The sequence below is a fragment of the Bison bison genome, unplaced genomic scaffold (genome assembly GCF_000754665.1).
Source record: "Bison bison bison isolate TAMUID 2011002044 unplaced genomic scaffold, Bison_UMD1.0 scf7180017864080, whole genome shotgun sequence".
NCBI lineage: Eukaryota > Metazoa > Chordata > Mammalia > Artiodactyla > Bovidae > Bison > Bison bison.
Window position 1 is genome coordinate 5,223,673 of NW_011494652.1, and position 9,650 is coordinate 5,233,322.

The 9,650-nt window shown below is 55.5% G+C and overlaps 1 protein-coding gene across 1 annotated transcript in view; it reads left to right on the forward strand.

Annotated features, from left to right (window-relative positions):
• The window catches only part of SLC29A2 (solute carrier family 29 (equilibrative nucleoside transporter), member 2), an 8,457-nt gene extending 2,266 nt beyond the window's left edge, over window positions 1-6,191 (forward strand). The window contains exons 4-13 of the mRNA XM_010837758.1: window positions 1-94; window positions 339-478; window positions 849-983; window positions 1,580-1,677; window positions 1,893-1,977; window positions 2,774-2,910; window positions 3,176-3,281; window positions 3,383-3,468; window positions 4,211-4,410; window positions 5,066-6,191. The exon at window positions 1-94 is cut by the window's left edge and continues 5 nt beyond it. Coding sequence (XP_010836060.1) covers window positions 1-94; window positions 339-478; window positions 849-983; window positions 1,580-1,677; window positions 1,893-1,977; window positions 2,774-2,910; window positions 3,176-3,281; window positions 3,383-3,468; window positions 4,211-4,410; window positions 5,066-5,177 — 1,193 coding nt within the window. The 3' untranslated portion in view covers window positions 5,178-6,191. The remainder of the gene's footprint in view (window positions 95-338; window positions 479-848; window positions 984-1,579; window positions 1,678-1,892; window positions 1,978-2,773; window positions 2,911-3,175; window positions 3,282-3,382; window positions 3,469-4,210; window positions 4,411-5,065) is intronic.
• Window positions 6,192-9,650: the final 3,459 nt, after the last annotated feature.

Below are 9,650 nucleotides of genomic sequence, written 5' to 3' on the forward strand. Positions count from 1 at the left end.
CCGCAGATACCTTCAACTTCAACAACTGGGTGACGCTGCTCTCGCAGCTGCCGCTGCTGCTCTTCACACTCCTCAACTCCTTCCTGTACCAATGGTGAGAGCTCCGCCCCCCGGGCTCAGTCTCAGGCCCGCCCCCTGGGTCCCGCCCCCTCTGCTGAGGCAGCTCCATCTGGGCCCCGGGCGGTGGGCGGAGGGAAGCCCTCCGATCCTCCCTCCCCTCCCTCTGCGTCTCTCACCAGTCCCCACTGTCCGGAGCTGGGATGAAACTCTTCGCCCTCCTCCCCTCGCCTGGCCTGAGTCCAGCGATGCCCACTCTGCCCTCTCCCCCTTCCAAACAGCATCCCTGAGACGGTGCGGATTCTGGGCAGCCTGCTGATCATCCTGTTCCTCTTTACCCTGACGGCGGTGTTGGTCAAGGTGGACATGAGCCCCGGGCTCTTCTTCTCCATCACCATGGCCTCCGTCTGGTTCATCAACTGTGAGCACCTCCCCTCCCCACCTCCCTACCCTGCCCGACCAGGGCTTCAGCCGAGCCTCTTGTAACTGAAAGGGCCCAGGGTATCGAAGGGAAGACAGAAGAAACATCACCCATATCCCTGATGAGAAACCAAGGCCCAGAGGAGAGGAAAAGTCACTCATCCCAGGCCCTGCAGTGACCTGAGAGCAGGTCTTCTGGCCCCCAGCCCCTCACACCCAGGGCTGTACCACGGAAGAGGAATGCATGTGGGGTGTTACACCAGAGTGTCCAACCTAGTCCAGAGTCCCCTGTACACCCAGCCACACCCCCTCCAGGGGGCCCTCAGGGCCTGCCTAGTTGAGCAGCGGCCCCCAATCCTGTCCTTCCACAGCTTTCGGTGCAGTTCTGCAAGGCAGCCTCTTCGGACAACTGGGCACCATGCCTTCCAAGTATAGCACCATCTTCCTCAGTGGCCAGGGCTTGGCTGGGATTTTCGCTGCCCTTGCCATGCTCATATCCATGGCCAGTAAGTAGATTTGGGTGGCAGTCTGGGATTCTGGGGAGCAGAGTGTATGCTAAGGGTGAGATGTTTTGGGCTGTGGTGGATACAGAGGTGATGAGGTGATGGGAGAGCTGGGGATTGGGTATGGGGCTCTTGAGTCCTACCATGAGAGAATGATGGGTGAGGACTGGGTTAATTTGGGGCCCAGGGCAGGATTCCTGAGGCCAGCACTGGCCTGTGGCAGTAGGTTGAGGGAAGGGGAGACAGGTGTGGGATTCAGATAGACTTGGGTCTGAACTCCGGTTCCACTGTTCTCTAGCCAGGGGCATTGGATAAGGTACTTACCTGTGTTTGCTTCCCAACCTGAATGATTCTTACAGCTCCATACTCAGATTGTAAGAAGCAGGCATTTATAATGAGCACATAGTAAGCGCTCAACAAAAATGACCGAGTGAGGGATGCGAAGGGCCAGGCCAGGGCCCCTGCACAAGGGTCCTCAGTGTCAGTGGGAGGAATGGGAGAGGCCAGGAGGTGAATCTGAGATGTGTGTAGTGCGAAGGAGGACAAGCTCCCTGAGGGAGCTGGTGGACCTCCCTTCTGCAGCTGAAGTCTCTGCACAGGTGGCGTGGATGCCCAGACGTCTGCCCTGGGGTACTTCATCACGCCCTGCGTGGGCACCGTCATGTCCATCGTGTGCTACCTGAGCCTGCCCCACCTGGTGAGCCTGGTATTGGGCTCGAGGCCCACTTCGGAGCATCACAGATACCGCCCTGAGTCTGAGGCCTTGAGAGAAGCCAAAGGAGGCAGAGGGGCCCAGTCCTGATCCCCAAAGGAGTCAGCCACTGGGGGACCCCAGCCTCTAAGTCAGCAGGGTGGGGAGGGATCCAGGCACCTCAGCCCAAGCCAGGCAGGGACAACGCTTTCCTTCTGCAGAAGTTTGCCCGCTACTATCTGGCCAAGAAACCATCGAAGGCGCATGGTCAGGAGCTGGAGACCAAAGCTGAGCTTCTCCAGTCTGGTGAGCCCGGGACCCTGCCGGGGAGGTGGAAGAGCCAGGGGAGGCTGGAGCCCTCTCCACAGGGAAGCATTTTGCCCCTGTCCCCAACTAGAGCCCTCATCTCTAGGAGCCTCAAGTGAGCAGAGGCAGACGATCTTGAAGGGAAGTCAGTGGGACTAAAGTTATCCCTTCAGTTGCCCTTTGGGCCTCAGTTTCCTCCTCCATAAAACGGGGAGGCAGCAGAGCTTCAGGCCTGCAGGTCCTAGATCCAGGTGTGTCTGAGTTTAAATCCTAGCTTCATGACATCCAAGCTGTGTGATCTCAGTCAAGTCACATAACCCCTCTGAGCCTCAGGGGATTTTTTTGTTTTTGTTTTTTATAAAGCAATGGTAGTGGAATAATCCATCTAAGGTGCTTAACTGTGCCTGGTACGTGTATGTACTTAATAAACAGTGAAAGTGAAAGTGTTGGTTGCTCAGTCGTGTCTGACTCTTTGCAAGCCCCTGGTGGACTGTAGCCCACCAGGCTCCTCTGTCCATGGATTCTCCAGGCAAGAATACTGGAATGAGTGGCCATTAGGGAAGATCCAGGGGATCTTCCGGACCCAGGGATTGAATCTGGGTCTCCTGCATTGTAGGCAGTTCTTTACCAACTGAGCCACCAGGGAAGCCCAATAAATAGTAGGTTGGCGTATTTCCATTAATTCTCTTGGCCTGCACCTGGACTGGTGGAGGGTCACTCATTTTAACTGCTTGGAATCTCCCCTCCTCCGGCCTGGTTGTCACAGGCATGACCCTGCCCTCTCCTCTTGCCCCAGATGAGAAGAATGGGATTCCCAACAGCCCGCAGAGGGCAGCCCTGACTCTGGATCTTGACCTTGAGAAGGAGACAGAGGTGGAACCAGAGGAACCCCAGAAGCCAGAAAAACCTTCAGTTTTCATTGTCCTCCGGAAGGTTTGGCTTGGATACAACCCCCAACCCTCATCCCTGGGGAAGAGAGAGCTGCTCTCTCAGCCTACTCCAGAGACTCTTAGAATGGACTAAGACCTTAGTACTCAGCTTGTCCACCCCGAGGTGACAGGGTCATGGTGGGTCAGGGACACACTGGGCCAGGCCCCAGTGTCCCGCTCCTGGGGCCAAGGCTTGGGTGGAGGGGTTGGGGCCGCATGTTGGGCTCCGAGTCTGGCCGCCCCCTCACACCCCTTCCTCTGGCTTCCAGATCTGGCTGACGGCGCTGTGCCTGGTGTTGGTCTTCACAGTCACCCTGTCCGTCTTCCCGGCCATCACAGCCATGGTGACCAGCTCCACCGGTCCTGGGAAGTGGAGTGAGTAGTGGGAAGCGGCAGAGGACAGGGCAATGTGAAAGGAGGGGAGAGAGGGGAGTGAGCAGCCTGGACCGGGATGAGCCCCCTCTGTCCCCCACCAGGTCAGTTCTTCAACCCCATCTGCTGCTTCCTCCTCTTCAACGTCATGGACTGTCTGGGACGGAGCCTAACCTCTTACTTCCTGTGGGTGAGCACGTCTACTGGGGTGATCAGCCGTTTGGAGAAGCAGTCAGGGATCAGAGAGTGTGAAAGGGCGCAGAAGGGTGACTTCCCAACACTGACTGGCCCTGGTCTGGGTTTGGTAACAGAACAGCCAGTTAGCACAGAGCACCAGCCCCTGGAGGCATGCAAGCCAGGGCTTGGACTGAATTCTCTGAAAGCAGAAGCCATGTCCAGTTGACCTCTGTCTCCAGCATCCAGCTGAGGGCCCAGCCCCTGGTGCGTGGAGAGTGTTTACACAGAGGTTCCCGCACCATGTGAGAGGTCAGGCAGGATTCCTAGTATTTGGATTGTTTTTCACCGTGATGCTGCTTCTTTCAATGAAACCTTCCAAGGACACACAACAGATATAGTAAATCAAAGAGGAGGTGCTCTGATCGGGTCTGGATCCCCAGTTTCCAATCCCATCTGCCCCAAAGGGTTCTTTGGAACCCCCAGGGGTGCTCAGCGCAACCAACTTTGAAAACCAGAGACGTTCTTCTAGTTCTGCACAGACTGGTGCTCAGGAGAGGCAGAGGCTGGGCGCTTATGGGCGGGATGGCCTTGGCCCTGCCCCTCGCTCTCCAGAGGGGCCCGTGCTGGGTCCTCCCAGGCTCACACGGGGTAGGTCAGGGGAAGTGATAGCTGACTCTCTGAGCTGAGTGGAGGGGGTGGCCCGGAGCAGAGGCGCTGCTCCTGGGGAACGCCCTCACCCCCGCCTTCCGCCGCAGCCCGACGAAGACAGCCGGCTGCTGCCCCTGCTGGTCTGCCTGCGCGTCCTGTTCGTGCCGCTCTTCATGTTGTGCCACGTGCCCGAGAGGTCCCGACTGCCCATTCTCTTCCCCCAGGACGCCTACTTCATCACTTTCATGCTGCTGTTCGCTGTCTCAAATGGTTACCTGGTGTCCCTCACCATGTGCCTGGCGCCCAGGTCTGGGGGATGGGAAGGCGAGGGGAGGGCTTGGGAGCGGGGAGGTGGGCTCACTCTTGGAGAGGGACAGCTAGCTGCCAGGAGTTTGGCTTCCGGCCAGCCCGGCCCGAGCTGTTTCTCCAGGCCTCACTGGTGCCCCGCCGTCAGGCCAGGAGCTGAGGAGCGGGGGACTCGGCTGGGAGGTTCCTACCTAGTAAGGCAGCCCAGGCCGATTCTGGGGCCTCCACTCTGGGCCTCAGTTTCCCCCTCTGTGAGCAAGCAGGTTGCACTGTCATTCCTTAGGGCCCAGCTACTCTCCCACATTCTCAGTTGCAGGGGACCCAAGGTTGAGGTCACAAGCAGAGTTCCTGGGCTGCTCACCCTGGGGACAAGGGAGCGTAGAGGGGACAGGAAGACCAGGTAGGGGACATTTTGCCAAGAAGGAAGGCAGGGGCATCTGGATCCCAGGGGCGGCAGAGACGTCTGTGTCCAGTGGCCCCATTTTACAGATCAGGAAACTGGAGTCCAGAGGGAAGGGCCTCATTATAGTGGCCCGGAAGTTGGGCCAGCCCAGACCAGAAATCATCCGTCCCGTTGTTAGAGGGGCATAGGACATGGGGCAGGGTCCAGGGTGGGCCCCACATTTTTCTCAGAGCTCCTCTCCTGTCTGTTCCAGGCAGGTGCTGCCACAGGAGAGGGAGGTGACCGGCACCCTCATGACCTTCTTCCTGGCGCTGGGGCTCTCTTGTGGCGCCTCCCTTTCCTTCCTCTTCAAGGCGCTGCTCTGAAGCACTCTGTCGAGGGCTCTCCCAGCGTCTCTCTTCAGAGCTGAGGCCCAGCGCTGGGGGAATGACGGGCCAGGCTCAAGCCTCCACCGGGCCGGGTGGGTGGGGGCCCTGTGGCCTGAGGGTTCCAGCAAGAGGTGGGCACAGCTCTCCTTCCAGGGCTGGCGGCCACCTGGAGTGCTGCTAGGAAGAATTCACCACCTGCCATTCCAGCCCTTACCCAGGAGTGGAGCTGACGCACTATCTGGATGCACATAAAACCTCATTGAAAGGGTGGTCATCAGGGAAAAGAGGGCCGAGGACCATGGCCCATCCTCACCGTCAGGACTGCGTTCATTAATCACGACAAACCCACTGGCGAGTCGCCGGAACTCAGAGGCCACAGGTGGAGTCTTGTCAACCGTGCGGCTGGTGTGGACGCGGCCTCAGAGTCCGTGTTGGGGTGGGGGTCAGTCCAAGGCAGGACCTCCTCTTCTCTCCAGGCCTCAGCAACCCCTCGGTCGGGTCTCTCGGACTTCAGAACAGAGGAATCCAGGGAGTTTGAGGGGATGGGGGAGAAGGAGTTAGGGATCTGAGGGATTTCAAAGGACCCTCCGGGCCTCAAACAGTGTCTAGGTCGCCAGCGCACACTGTGTCCGCTCCCGGAGCCTAGCTGGGCCCGGTCCTGGAACTGCAGTTAGCCTGCAGGCATGAGCTGCATTTTACAGTTTGCAAAACTCTTCTGACCTTGCCCTTTTGCTGAAGCCACGTTGAGGCCCTTGGAGGGAGGCTGGCAGGGACTGTGCCCCTCTCTGTACAGGTGAGGAAACCCAGTCCTGGGGGAATGACCAGTTCTTGGCAGAGCCAGAACCCAGTCCCCACCTCCCTGTAGGTGCTGTTCTTCCTGCCCTCTGCCTGCTTCCCTTTTCCTCAAGGGGTTCAAGGGGAGAATCCTGAACACTTACTCCACCTTTTTTTGCTTGTTTTTCCCTCAGACCCTGTTCCTGGGTCTAATAACAACCATCTTCATTTGTACAATGATCTCACTGAATCTTTATTTCCAAAGCGCTTTCAGTTCTGTTGACTTTGATGAGCTGGGTGAAGTGGGGATGATTGTACCCATTCGACAGATGGAATGACTGAGGCCCTGAGAAGGGAAGGGATTTGTGGGCATCCCTGGGCTGGGCCTTCCTGGCCACATGATTGCCAAGGGGTACCGGCTTGCAAGGAGCCCTGTATTCCAAGACAGACTGCCTGGTTGCATGGATAACTATGACTCTCTCCCCGCACCAGCGTCCTCTGCCTCCCTAGGCTCCCCTTTCTCAGAAATGGAGCCTCAGAGATATAGTCAGCCAGTTCTGCAGAGGGATGGAGGAAAGGCCTGCTTTGCAACACATCTGTGCTACCCTGCCCAGGGCAGGGAAGAGCAGGGTGTTTGAGATTACCAGCACGGACCTTTCTGCCCATTTGCCTTTCTGCCTCCCATGGCCACTCAATGATCAGGTATTACAGACCAGGTGATAAGTCAGCACCAGGCCCTGCTCAGAAGCCACGGGCTGTTTTGCAACCAAAGAGGAAAGTGAAGCAAGATATGGTCTTGGGGACTTACCCAGTGGTCCAGTGGTTAAGAGTCCACCTTGAATACAGGGGACGCTGGTTTGAATCCTGGTTGGGGAGCTAAGATCCCACATGCCCAGAGGCAACTAAACTCATGCTACAACTAGAGAGCCTGAGCGTCGAAGTGAAAGATCTGGCATGCCTCAATGAAGATCCAGAGCAGCCACACACACACACACACAAAAGATACAATCTTGGGAACTGAAATAAAGACACAAGGCCAACTCCAAGTGAGGATTCATTCCTTCCACCATTAGTCACTGTGCCAGGTTCTGGGTGGTCTGACAACCCTGAAACAAAGGAGCTATGACCCTGCTCCCAAGGCCATGGGAAATAGAATATAACTTGTAATAGGGTTTGTGAGGACCCTACAGAATGTGTAATATGAGGTGCTAGAGGAGGGGGCCATTGATCTTACTGGAAAGTTTAGGCAGGCATCCCTGAGGAGGTGTCCTCTGAACTGGGCATTGAGGGATGAATATGAGTTTGCTGGGCTGAGGTGGGGGAGGGGCAACCCAGGCAGACGTACCAGAAAATGCAAGGCTTGGATGGATATGGAATGTTCAGGGAACAGTGGGCCTTCTGGCAGCAGGGCAGGGGGTGTGGGGAGTCCTAGGGTGTGAGAGAGGGGGAGGGGAGAGGATAAGGCTGGGGCAGTGGGCTACAGGCAAATGCGGAAGGGCCTTAGGGGTGAGGCCTAACCAGGGAATTCGAGGGAGGAGGAGACATAAAGGAGAAGAGGCGGCTCCCTTTACAGAGCCATTCAACCTGGTGATTTCAGTGCATGTGCCCGGACCCAGCGTCCTGGGTTCGAAGTCAGGCTCTTTCCCGGCAGTGGGAACAGGGATTCCTGAAGACTGGAGTCCTGGAGAAAGCGCTGGAGTACAGGTTGACATTTACTAAATGGTAGCTGTAGTCCTGGGAATATTTTGTACAGACCACTAAGCCTAACTGTACCCTTTGGCTGGGACTGGTGGGAGCAGGACCCCAATACTTCCTAGGTCCCCTTCTCTTCTTCACCTTCAGAGACTATTGTCTGTTGTACTCAAAAGCTCCCTAGACCTGCCAACCCCAGCCATCCCAGGGAACCCAATGGTGCTGGTCCATGGCCACCTGGTGCAAGCCCAGGTGGGGCTGAGCAGTGGAGGATCGGTCCAGAAAGAGAACACCCACCCGTCAGATGCCCTTATGATGTCACAACCTGGAATTCCTTCTTCCGGTCGTCCTTCCCGGGTATGCTCAGCCCAACTTTCTCATCAGATCAGGATGCAGCTGGGTTTAATGTTAGAGACAAATACTTGAAAATTTTTAAAAAATAAAAGGGGACTTTTCTGGTGGCCCAGTGGCTAAGACTCTGCGCCCCCAATGCAGGGAACCTGGGTTTGATCCCTGGTCAGGGAACTAGATCCCACATACTGCAACTAAAGAGCCTCTGTGCCACAACCAAGACCCAGGGCAGTCAAATAAATAATAAAACCTACTTTTAAAAAAAGAAACAAAAACTTGGACTGAGGGGCTACACTTGCTGGTCCCTCTGCGATGCCCAGCACTACCCCCCTACCCAGCCACTGCCACCTCCCCAGCCTGACACAGCTCTGCCAACAGGCCCGGTTTCCCTCAGAAGCAGCCAGCGTCCGCGAACAAACAGTTGGAGAGGGCTCTAAGTGGCGGGCACTGAGACAGGCTCGTGGAGGGATGCAAACATTGGAAGGCCAGTCTTTATCCTCAAGCTGCTTGCCTTTTCATGAGATGGACACTTCCTGGTTTTGTAAATGGATTTGGCTTTCCAGTTAAAAGTCAGAGATTGAACTTTTAATGGTTGAGAAAAGCATTGGCCGGTGGTTGAGAATCAGCCTGCCATTGAAGGGGACACAGGTTAGATCCCTGGCCTAGGAAGATTCCACTTGCCGTGGGGCAACTAAGCCCGTGGGCCACAACTACTGAAGCCCGAGCACCCAGAGTCCGTGCTCTGCGACAAGAGAAGCCACTAAAATGGGAAGCCTGAGTAAACTAGAGAAAAGCCCACACAGCAACAAGGACCCAGCACAGCCAAAAATAAATCAGTTTTATTAAAAAGGAGTCAGAGATTGTCAGAACCGATTTTTTAATGATTCAGCTACATGCTGTCTGCCACTTTGGAGTCAAAAACACAAACAGACTGAAAGTGAAAGGATGGACAAAAGGTATTTTGTGCAAACGTAAGCAAACGACAGTTGAGGTGGATATACTAATATCAGAAAAACAAAAAGACTAATTCAAAAATCATTCAGGAGACAAAGAAAGATGTTATATATTTATAAAAGAGTAAGCCATCAAGAAGATATAATAATGCTCAGTTCAGTTCAGTCACTCAGTCGTCCCCAGCTCTTTGCGACCCCATGAATTGCAGCACGCCAGGCTTCCCTGTCCATCACCAACTCCCGGAGTTCACTCAGACTCAACATCCATCGAGTCGGTGATGCCATCCAGCCATCTCATCCTCTGTCGTCCCCTTTTCCTCCTGCCCCCAATCCCTCCCAGCATCAGAGTCTTTTCCAATGAGTCAACTCTTCGCATGAGGTGGCCAAAGTATTGGAGTTTCAGCTTCAGCATCAGTCCTTCCAACGAACACCCAGGACTGATCTCCTTTAGGATGGACTGGTTGGATCTCCTTGCAGTCCAAGGGACTCTCAAGAGTCTTCTCCAACACCACGGTTCAAAAGCATCAATTCTTCGGCGCTCAGCTTTCTTCACAGTCCAACTCTCACATCCATACATGACCACTGGAAAAGCCATAGCCTTGACTAGACGGACCTCTGTTGGCAAAGTAATGTCTCTGCTTTTCAATATGCTATCTAGGTTGGTCATAACTTTCCTTCCAAGGAGTAAGCGTCTTTTAAT